Source organism: Plasmopara halstedii, assembly GCF_900000015.1.
Source record: "Plasmopara halstedii genome assembly, contig: Scaffold_470, whole genome shotgun sequence".
Classification (NCBI taxonomy): Eukaryota; Oomycota; class Peronosporomycetes; order Peronosporales; family Peronosporaceae; genus Plasmopara; species Plasmopara halstedii.
In genome coordinates, this window is record NW_020187390.1 from 1,213,204 (window position 1) to 1,224,842 (window position 11,639).

The 11,639-nt window shown below is 42.7% G+C and overlaps 4 protein-coding genes across 4 annotated transcripts; 3 read left to right on the forward strand and 1 right to left on the reverse strand.

Moving 5' to 3' along the window:
• Positions 1-5,810: 5,810 nt before the first annotated feature.
• On the forward strand, positions 5,811-6,619 carry PHALS_10441 (uncharacterized protein; the record flags this gene model as incomplete). Its single annotated transcript, XM_024725864.1, has 2 exons — positions 5,811-5,892; positions 5,955-6,619. 2 exons carry the CDS (start codon positions 5,811-5,813, stop codon positions 6,617-6,619), a joined length of 747 nt encoding a protein of 248 aa, XP_024576598.1.
• Positions 6,620-6,726: 107 nt separating this feature from the next.
• On the reverse strand, positions 6,727-8,076 carry PHALS_10442 (uncharacterized protein; the record flags this gene model as incomplete). Its single annotated transcript, XM_024725865.1, has 2 exons — positions 6,727-6,832; positions 6,893-8,076. 2 exons carry the CDS (start codon positions 8,074-8,076, stop codon positions 6,727-6,729), a joined length of 1,290 nt encoding a protein of 429 aa, XP_024576599.1.
• Positions 8,077-8,200: 124 nt separating this feature from the next.
• PHALS_10443 (cystathionine gamma-synthase) lies at positions 8,201-9,772 on the forward strand (the record flags this gene model as incomplete). Its single annotated transcript, XM_024725866.1, has 1 exon — positions 8,201-9,772. One exon carries the CDS (start codon positions 8,201-8,203, stop codon positions 9,770-9,772), a length of 1,572 nt encoding a protein of 523 aa, XP_024576600.1.
• A 455-nt stretch (positions 9,773-10,227) lies between these two features.
• Positions 10,228-11,262, forward strand: PHALS_10444 (hypothetical protein F444_02754; the record flags this gene model as incomplete). The annotated part of the gene is made up of 1 exon (XM_024725867.1): positions 10,228-11,262. One exon carries the CDS (start codon positions 10,228-10,230, stop codon positions 11,260-11,262), a length of 1,035 nt encoding a protein of 344 aa, XP_024576601.1.
• Positions 11,263-11,639: the final 377 nt, after the last annotated feature.

An 11,639-nucleotide genomic window follows, 5' to 3' on the forward strand; every position in this document is an offset into this window, starting at 1 on the left:
TCCTAGCCAGTGCGAGGGCCTTCCATAACGACGGTCACTGTGACCGCCTCAGGAAGAGGATCTGCTGCCATCCCGGCAATGAGAGTACGCATCTCTTGGACAAAGTCCACCGATTCCTTGTTGCCCTATCGGGTGGCAAGGAAGCGCGATCGTACGCGATATGTCTGATTAGGCGGCGAGAACACTCGTGAGAGCTGCAACTTCAGCTTCGCCCAGGAGGGAAACGCAGCTTTGACCGAAGTGCCGCACGTTAGTGCCCATTCTTGCGCTCGACAACGGAGCCTTGAACTGGCTAGCACCACGCGCTGTTGCACGGTCTGGAGCATGGCGGATGCGATGGCCATCTCGACCTCTCTCATCAAAAGCAGGAGATTCTCTCCATCCTTCCCCTTGAAGAACTGAACGCTCACCATGAGCGGCTTCGGGCGGGGAAAATCATCCGTCACTGACGGTGGTATCATCGACGCAATGATGCAGACATATTCTGCTGCAGGTGCTCTTGCAGCGCGTTCTTGTAATTTGAAAACGCCTCTAGGTGCGCACCGACTGCCTCGGGGCCTTGCGCAGCAAGGTGTTGCACGCCCTCAGGGCCATGCAAGGACATCAGCTTTTTAAGCCCGTCCTGCATGCCCTGGGACAAAAAGGAATAATGCACCATCCTCACCGAGGATCAGCCATAACGACTCGGGTATAGATTGACTACAAGTGCTACTAAGTGCAGCGGGGCTGCCGTAGCTTTGCGCTTAGAATAAGCGTAAGTTAGGTAACCGACCTTTCGTTCTATACTAAGAACAAGTACGAGTTTAGCGGATCGCAATCCGCTTACTCCAAGAGTAATTACAACCTGAACCCAAGGCTAATTAACTCTTCCGTTTAAATTCAAAAACTGACTTTATTTATTTAAGTCTGCGGCAAAACCGCCTAATTTTAAATGCATAGATTTTTTTAAATTTGTATAGTAAAGTCAAAATACATGTATAACTACTGGCTATCCAGCCCCGTACCGTATTCTTGATTGGGTTTGGTCACACCATGCCCATCTGGTGTGACACCCACACCTGTTACCAGGGTATGTATAACCCCGTTACATTTAGATTACACCACTGCTGAAGATAGGAACGGGTGACTGTATGTTGTGGCCCCCGCAGTTAATCTCTGGTGGAGCGAAGAGGCAGTTGTGTGCTGGCGTCTTCTGTACCAGGGCTGAGAAATGGTGATAGCTACTGGTGTCGCAGTCTTCCGTGTCAGAGCCGGGAGGGGTGAATAGCGATTGTAAATTGCGGGTAGACAGCCAAAACCTAAAGGCAAGACGAGTATTCTGAGTCATAATTTCAGTGTGAGGTGCACAGCGTGCGAATCACTCAAGCTCTGACAAATATTAGTTTCAGCTCTCGCGATTTTGCCGGCCCACAAACCATTAAGCAAAAATGAGCCACACCTCATTCATCGATAAGTGACGACAAATGACAATCTATTTGCTATTGGATCCCGTGGAGTGTCCTGGTTATGGCGGCATGTGACACTCTCCAAGCGTCCTGACGTGCGTCCGATACCGCCACGAGTTATCTTTTGAATGCGCTCTTTTAGCTGCGCGATAAAATCAATTGGCTCGAGTCGCCCCAAGAGGCTCAGAGCCGTATCACTGTTTTAGAGCAGAAATCTACTCGTATTCAAGGGGCGATTGAGATGCTGCTCCTTTTTCAACAAGTGCCCCACATCGAGAGGCTTGATAAGCATTAGAGCGTGGCATGACATCAAAAGGCTATGTAAACTCAGATATTTCTGCTTTCTTTTCAAGAGGAAGATGATAAAACTACTTTCGTTACGACCGTGGATGGTCCGATGTAGTGTGGATGCAATTTAGACTTACAGCCGGAAGACACCAAACGTGTTGGGTTAAGTGACTTCATCCAATAACGCTAACTTACCCACGTATGTTCCGACTGCCGCTAGCTCTGTATGTTGCTTTTGCGCATCTTCGCCTCAGATGTAACGTCTCAGGCTCGGCGTATAATGCTCAATCTCGACTATATCCAATCCTTGATTTTGCTACGAAGTCAAGTCAAGCTAACCTCAGCAAATCGCTGCTGTAGTGTCAAAGATACACAATGATGACTGAACTATTGAAAACTGTAGTGTTAAGCCTGTAGAGAAGTGAACTGTTTTTTTTCAACCATGAATGTGGCCGATCAATGCAACACAGCGGTCTCCCCATACACAACTGCTTTGGTATATAAATCACTACACGATAGAAGCACTCATCTGATCATCTGTCTGTAGATGAATAGCATGCGATATGTCCAATCTAGAGTCAAAACCTTAAATCTGTTTGTCAAAATTCTGTCGTAAATCACGCTGATCTAGCCCATGGCCACCGACAAGTTGCGTACTGAAAAAATTGTCGAGAAACAATTTGGATGTATTCTCGCCGGAAACACAACAGTGGATGGGTCTTCCTGCTTAGATGACTAACGAATTAAAAATGCTAATCACCTCTAGTCCAGGACTACTAGAACCTGCGGTTATTAAGAGATGCGTCTGAATACGGCGAGTGTCAACCCATTAACTCGTCTGCACGTACGCACATAAGTGCTTTCTCAATTATACACGTTAGGGCACCAGTGCAAAGCGCTCGCCAAAGCATATATATTCTGTCCTCCGGGGCGACCAGATCGTGTGCCTTGCATGGTAGTCTATATTTGAGCTACATATCGTCATTTTGACAAGCGTTAATTTAAGTGAGTCAAATATGTAATACAGCAAACCTTAAGATGAAAATTGCAATCCAGACTTGCAACTGAACCGTCTATATAAGCAACATCTGACTTCCTAAATCCTAGCGAGTCAAATGTTTCAGCAACGAATACGTGTTGCTTCCGACTTGTACCATGTACATGTTGATTTATCAATGCATGACGGCGTCATCGTATTTCATAATCTAAGCGACACGAAAAAAACACCCGCCATCACAGTAAGTTGTCCCCGCTCATAGCTTACTTCCAGGGGATAAATCGACAAGGAGGATGACTATCGTGCTATTCGCTGCGAGAGATAATGTGACAACATTATAATACCTGATGAAGAACACTTAGTGTATAACGATCTACTCAAAACCAAGCAGGTACTCTCTAAACTTGACAAGATCATTTTATATGTAGCTTCAAGTTCAAGCGACAAAGATCCACGGTGCCGTCTTAAGTATGATGAAGCTATACCATGATGATGCATTCACCATCGGCTCAACGCCAATCACCCCTATAAGATCAGCTCCTCCATCTGGTGACTTCATTGCATATTTTTTATGCACCCTCTCGATACAAACGGGACTTTTGCCGAAGGTAAAGCTATACCCCGTAGGGCAACCCTGGTAAATTCACCAGCAAATAAGCACCGTTTTGCCACTAACCTGTGGAGCCTAGCCGCTTGAAAAGGTGGATGTGTTACTCGGTAGTGCTGACTGAGAGCAGCGTGACATCGCGACCAGGATGTACCGTTCATAGTAACGTTAGGTATCAGTCCTTCGAGTTTACACGTGAGTTCGGGCCATGACATCGAAGAACGTGATACACAGGCTCTCATCACCAACATAAAAAATTCCAGTTCTCAGCCGTAGCCAAACCTCCAGCCTTTGCTTATCTTCCCATTTGTAGTAGCACGAGGGACCACGACATAATGTCGCGCATTCCTGCATTAAGATATGTAGTCTGTGACCGCGGTAAACTATCCTTATTCTCTGCCTTATAGTCGGGAAAAGTGCGCTACTCCTTATTATTTTGGCGCTCAGCCGATACATGGATTACGGTTCGCCAAGTATTACACCCTTGTGACCACCAATAGACATTAGCTTACCCGGTGTGTCGAGTTGTCCTGGGTACCAAATAAAAATAGAAACTCGTGCACCATTCGCAAAGAGGATACAGTCTTTGCACAACTAGGCCGTTGGATTGGTGGTGAGAGCTACCAAGTGCACGGAATTGTCGTGTTTCTTGCACAGAGAAAGCTTTGTTTGAAAGAGTTCTCACACAGGGACTGAGTTTGTACCCTTCACCCACGGGCAGAGGTGAGAGCCTCTTCAGGCAAGGCTGCTCGTCTGTTGCAAAGAAAAAAAGTAAAATGCTATTCAATAATTGATACTAAAATGTATGTTATACTATGAACATCGATGAATCTACATGTATTGCATATTATATCATGTGTCGCGCAGACCTCTCTCTCCCGGTGTCTCACCGTCTTCATGATTGCCAAATTATTGGTACCCCTGGCCATTGCACATAAAAGTTATATGTACGTGAATCATGATTCGATGGTCAGCCTCGCTAAAATCCTCATGGAAGTTTGAGATCATACTTCGGCAAACTTGTGTTGTGGCCGGAGGCCCGACTACGTAGACGTCTAACGATCGAGTGATCGCGTCTTTTGCCTCAGTAGCGGGATCCGCCGAGCGGAAGCCGTAATCCCCCACGAGGGTCTAAGACCAAACGTGAACACGAGCACAGGAGAGCCGCCCTGTGAGCATCCTCCAGATTGCCTTGGTACCGCTCTTTGGCGCACCCTCTAACTTAGTCTCTCCAGAAGACAAGCCCGTTTTACAGCTTTACTTTCCAGCTTTCGAAGTGCAAAGTACGACGTCGATGACAAGGTAGATGCTTACCACATTTGAGGTGTTCTTGGACCCGCTAGTATGAAAAAAGGCTAATCCTAGCACTCATAGCAAGATGAAGATCCACTCATTTGTGGAAACTGCGGTGGGCAACCCTGTCGAGACGACGAATTTTCCTTACTCAGTTTATAAATTGAGTAAGAAAAGTTGTGAATTTCGGCCAGCGCCCAGTATCAAACGCACAGTGGCATGAATCCATCCTGACCGCTATTGTTTTATGGCAGACGGTGCTACTGGGATGTGGCGGCCAAAGCATCAGAAATCCTCCGTGGATCGACTTCGCGCGCTTGTTTTATTTTCTGAATGAGCGGACAACAATTTTTGATGACTTGAATTCATTCTCACGATCTGATGCTGATAGCGAGTTCTAAGATGTTTTTTGCGCTTGCAGACAGGCTGGCTCGACTCGCTGATCCAGAACTAGCTCATTGCTAATAATCTATGTGTCATTGTGAATTCCATGACGGGGTGTCGTAATAGGGAACAGGCATGTCGTTTTCAACTCGAGGAGAGGTGCAGCGCTCATTAAGCTGCTCATATCCTGGAGAGGTCCCCGGAAACAAGAGCGGCTTTGCTATACCTCCTAATGTTGTCATATCGAGACCCAGAGAGTCAAAGTGACTTTCCTAATCGGACAACACTTCGACTGTCCTTCGAATATAGCGTGATGGTCGTCAGTCGCGAGGGCTGCGCCATTCCCAGTAGCTCTTGAAATCAAGCGGCCGAGAAAAGGAAAAAAATCCTACGCGAATTATACCCGGAGGAGCAGAAACTGCTGAATGTATGATGCGATACGAATTCTACCGCCGGCCTTCTTTTAATCTGTTTGGCGCTAAAGCGGGTGCTAAAAATTGATATCCAGACATTATTAAATTAACGCTAATACTGCTTTTCTTTTACTAGGATATTGAGCTATTGAATGATTGCGAATCTTTTGTCTCTCTGCAGCGCTTCATGGAGGCGTCACTGATCAAAATTCCTGACAAGGCACTTGTTCGATTCGCTGCAACCAAACAGATCCAATGTCGGTAGTCTTTATTGAACTTTTACAAGAAGTTGGACTCCCAATCGATAAAGATAATATTAAGATATCAACTAAATCACATTCTACTTAACGTCTTTACAAGATTGAACTTTTCTCAACTCCATTATGGCCGTGGAACACATGCAGAGCTCAATATGGCACATTGTACTCACTGCTGTCTCACTTGGCATTGTTCATGTGCTTTCGGGTACGTCGAATTCTTTTCTAACCACAAATCTATTATCTCGAATGTGCCTATATCTACACTAGGGCCGGACCATCTTGGTGCTTTAGTAGCGCTCTCAAATGGGAAATCGTGGCGTCAGGCGTTTTTACTTGGTGCGCAATGGGGATGTGGTCATTCAATTGGGATTGTGGCTGTTGTCATCCTGTGTATATTCATAACTGGTCAAATTTGGGCACCGAATAGAGCGTTCAGTACTCTGTTGAAATACGTGACTGGTATTTCTCTCGTACTCCTTGGAATCTGGACATTTTACCGTGCAACGAAAGAGTACAAGGAGACACCTGAATCAAGAGAAATGACACCTCTTCCAAAGTCACACTCGAATCAAATACCGTGTCATGATGCATCGTATATTCTATTGCAGTCAGTTGACGATTCAATGGGAAAAACACAATTTACTGCATCAGCTGCTAGCATTGGAGCAGGTATTGTCCATGGTATTGCAGGACCAGGCTCTCTATTGGCAGTAATCCCGACGCTTGCAATGCATCAAGATACTTTTCGGGCTCTGTTGTATCTTGTCTGCTTTTGTGCAAGTTCCATTGTGGCTATGGGATCATTTGCTGCACTATATGGAGAGTTAACTCAACGTGGCGGTAGATCTCAATCGCCAAGTGCTGCATATTATATTGGTGTCATATCATCAGCATTGTCGATATGTGTAGGAATTGTATGGATCATTTGGTAAATTGAATCAAGTATATGATAAAGTATCTTGTACTCCATTAGTAGAGAACGGATGTAGTTTTTTGATGTAGGAAATTGAGATAGCACATGAAATACAGAAGTGAAGCTTCACTTTTTGTCCTTCTTTTTGTTCTTCTTTCGCTCTGGTGGATACTTAAACTCTGGTCGAACAGAGGGTGGAAACAATGCAAGGACATCGGCAATAATATTACACCTGCATATAAGATACATATCAGCTCATGCAGTAAATCAAATAGTAAGTTGTACTACTTACTTGATTGCTCTCTTTCGAACTTTGTTAATTTTTGCCATCACCAAACGTAGCAAATACAATACTTTTTCAAGATGCACACATTCCCCACGGGTGATTGTAGTAGACTGAACCAATTCACATACCATGTGAAAATTCCACATGCACTGAATTGCGTCATTCGTTTGGTTTTCAGTATGTGATATCTCAAGAACTGCAGCGAAGTACTTGATACTCGCATCAACAAGATCTTTCATATACTTCTTTCGCTTATTCGTAACACTGGCGTGATCATTACGTAATTTTGATGCAACTTGATTACATTGTCTACTCAACGCTCGAATATCTTGATTTTCCTTACATTTATGTACATCAGTAGCCTGTGGATCCGTCGTCACTGGTAATGAAATCAAATCAAGGCTTGAAGCAAAAGACAAAGCTGTCATTTTATTCTGCCATGTTTTGATCTTTTTTCGTCTTTCAATTTGAATTGTACTCTCTTTAAATCCATTATTTCGATTGTCCATTTCATCCAGCAATTGTGCTAACACGGGATCATCTCGTGGTTCATAATTGTGAAATTTTTTCTTTTCAAAAATACTATTGAGAAAACTTGACAAATCTTTGTGCATTCCAACAGTATAATTTGATTTGCAAGTTGCACGAATGTTGCGTAGATCGACTGTCAATTGCTTCCGGACGCTTTCTGTGTCGTCTAGTAGAATCTTCTTCCGTGCTGATCCGGACAAATCAACCGCCGCCTTCCGCTTCTTTGATCTCTTTGATGTAGTAACGACTACAACATCTGAGTCATCAGATAGACATTCGTACTCACTTGTCGTTGTGGATGCAGAGTCTGTTGGTGTTGCTTTTGGTTCTACTTGAGCAACTACAGACGTGACTTTTGGTAATTGTTGTATACTTGATGTCGATGCTGCGCTCATATTATGATGCAAAAGTCGAAGCAATGGACCAATCTTGTTACAAGATTCTCCCAATTGACGGAAGGACGCTTGAACTTGGTCTGATGCGTTCAAAATGAGTGACTTATGGACATTCCGAGACGCCTGTACTACTTTAAGCGTTCGTTCCAGCGCAAGTACCACATCTTTGACCTGTTTATCAGTCTGTAAAAGCTCATCGAGCACTGCAGCGACGCAATGCTGTCGTAACTCCGCATCCCCAACACGCGACAGAATTGCGTCCATCCGTCACAAATTTGTAGCTTGTATTAATAAAACTTATTGCATTATTGCAATAGTGTTGGCAATATATTGTTACGTTTTAATATTCTCCTAAAGAGGTGGTTTATAATTGTGAAAGTTTTCTACCATGCCACCAACGTCGTACCCACTGGGCATTTCATTCCCACCTCACGATATACACGCCATCTCTGTATCCATGCCAAAGTGGGAGCATGTGATAGGCTACGAAGAAGGAGATTCGAAGATTTTAAATGTCATGGTCTGTGGTTATCCACGTTTCTTTCGTCATCCAGCAGTTGTGGCACTCGAGACTGCAACTCAAACTCATTTGTTTCCCAATGATGATATTAACAAATGGGAGGTCATGATTGTGCCAACTTTTGACGTAGCCAAGCGTTTACAATCGTTTCTAGTCATGAGCAATTCTGATTCGACCAAACCTGACGAAGTGACTATTCATACATTCAAGAATATCATTTACGCTGTGCGCTACAGACATCATGTAAAATCAACTGCAAAAGCCTATTGGCAACATACGGGTGAAATCATTTCATCACGTCATGCAACTCATTTGATGCAATTATTTCAAAACAATCAAGAATTCCAACCTCAAGCTATTCGTGACTCGAAGCATCATTTGAGACTCCAACAACGTATTGCAGAACTTTATCTTTCGTTAAATGATCCAAAGAAAGTTGCTTTGTATGCTACTGGAATGAGTGCAATCTTTGCAAGTGTAAGATTATTACAAACATTGAAAGGAAGGAATGTGAAAAGTGTTTTGATTGGATTTCCGTATGTTGATACACTCAAGATCTTGTCTCGAAACGAATGGTGTCCACAAGGAGTTTATTTCTTTCCAACATGTGGAGAACATGAGATGAAAGAAATTGAAAAGATTTTGAAAAATGAAAAGATTCTTGGCATTTGGACGGAATTCCCTAGTAATCCTTTACTATCGATGGCAGATCTTAAACAACTTGCTCAACATGCACATGAAAATGGTACTTTATTGGTTGTTGACGATACAATTGGATCGTATAATATAAATCCGATGAAACACGAGTGTGCAGACGTAGTAGTTACTAGTCTATCAAAGATTTTCAGTGGGTCAAGCAATGTGATGGGAGGAAGTCTGGTGCTGAATCCTATGAGTTCAATGATTCAAGAACTTGAAACAAATTTGAATGTTCAAAACGACTCGTTTTTATTTGAAGATGATGTTTTGATTTTACTTGAGCAGTCGCAAACTCTTAATCAGCGTTTAGCAAAGACAAATGCTACTACGTTTGAGATTGTAAAGAAAATGGAAAACCATCCATTGGTGAAGGATGTGTTCTATCCGACAAGAGGCGATGTCAAGCATCTATTTGATCCATTTGTAAAAGAATCAGTTGAAAAGGAGAAACCTCATTTTGGACCACTTTTTTCAATTGTTCTGCACGGTGGTTGTGAACCAGCTAAAGCATTTTACGACGCATTGACGTGTGCGAAAGGTCCAAGTCTTGGTACGAATTTCACGTTGGCGTGTCCGTATTCTCTGCTTGCACATTATGTTGAGCTAGACTTGATTGAGTCTTACGGTGTCGATCGAAATCTCATTCGAATTTCAATTGGTCAGGAAGACTGTGAAATACTCTGGGCGAATTTTAAACACGCTTTAGACGTTGCCAGTACCACCGTTTCAACGTCGAATTAGAAAGGCGTCAGATTTGTCGATCATTTGGTGTCCGCTGGCTCATTTACTGCATTCAAAGCAGCAAGATGAGCTACCGGACCATTCGAATAAGTCAATAACTGATCATACACCTTTAAAAACCACTGGTCATCTTTTGAATAGACCTATTGATGCCTGATGTTTTCTTAATTCCACCTTGATGTTTCATTGAATTCTGATCGGACAAGTGACTGTTCTAGCTAAAAAGCAGTTGAAGTTCTATTGAATTCCTCCATCAAACACATCAAAAGAAGAACCAGGTACTGTTCAATGATTCAGACGTTTCGTATCTTTCCTAATCTAAAACTCGCTCATCTTCGTCTTTAAGTGAAGCAACAAATTTAGCGCTTTGTCCGTTTTTCTCTTCAAACGGTCGGATGCCGGTAGTTTCACGGCCTTTTTGTTAGTTCTGTCACTTTTGTTTGAACCTTTGATACATGGGGAAAAGAGGGTTATCATCAAATTCGTGTGGAAACCAGCATGAAAGTCCGTGGGCACCTGAAGAACATCAACGTTTTGTTTTAGCTCTTGAACAATTTGGAGGAGGACAATACACGAGTAATCATCAAGCGTGGCAACAAATTACCACTGCTGTGGGGTCTCGAGACACTTCTCAAGTTATGCAACATGCTCGACATTATTTCGCTCATCTTCAACACTTAAATTCTCAAAAACAATGTTCGTTTGAAAATACCAATTCAATCTGGTCATCAGATGAAGATGCAGCGTTTGAAAAGATGCTCGCAACTTATAGTTCGTCTTCTGTTTGTTATCCATGGGACGTTATGGCGTCTCATTTTGATGGTAAAAGTGCCGCAGATCTAAAAGAACGATATCAAAAACTTTGTCATGATATTGCTCGAATTGAAAATGCTCCTCAGACATTTAGATTTGATTGTCATGGACGACGTGACTTTTCTAGAACAAATCTAATGATTGAAAAACGAGACCAATTGATGTCTGATTTGATGTCTCCACGTGTTCTTGATAGCGTTATTTCTCTCACACCTATTGAAGAGGAAATTTTGATTGAAGCGATGACTGATGTCTTTGTACCACCTCAAGCGCCCGCAGAGTTATTGGCTGGTATAGCATCAGCTGTTGCTGCATTTACGAACTCAAGTGGACGTGTACCACCCCAACGAACTCATTCAATCTTTACGAAAGAACAAGCTTTGAAAGTGTTAAATCGACTGCTAGCTGCTCAAGAAACGGATCCTCAGATTGTATTGGAAACATTGGCTTATGACCTTCGATTGCATCCACAATCGTTGAATGTTTCAGCAGGTGTATCTTTTAGCAGCAATTCAAACGATTGTTCACCTTCTACTTCGACATTTGAAACATTGACATCAACAGAGAATCCTATGTCTTCTAAAGAAACGATTCCATTTCATCCTTCATCTTCACCATCTTCTAATCAATTGAAACAAGACAGAAGTACTGATGGAAAAGAATCAAACAAGGAATAATTTAATAGAATCAAACATCTCATTGTACAAAGAGTAGATTACATGAAATTTAACATGAAATGTTTGACTCTTGAAATGATCAAAATCTGTCAAAACGAGTACACAAGAAATTTATTGTGCTCATAAATAATCTCGGTATCCTGCCTTATCACTTTCTGTCGTTCTTGCGTCATGTACGCACGTACATGCAGCAAAAGCTTTCAACAATGACAAAAAATGTTCAAGCGTTAATATTCAAGTCACATACTGCACGACTGCAGCATTTGTCACATGAACTGCAGTACTATCATCAAATTGCTATGACACATCGCGTCCAACTGTTGCCCAATATATTGGTACTCACGCCAATTTCGACATTAGCATCATTAAGACTAAAT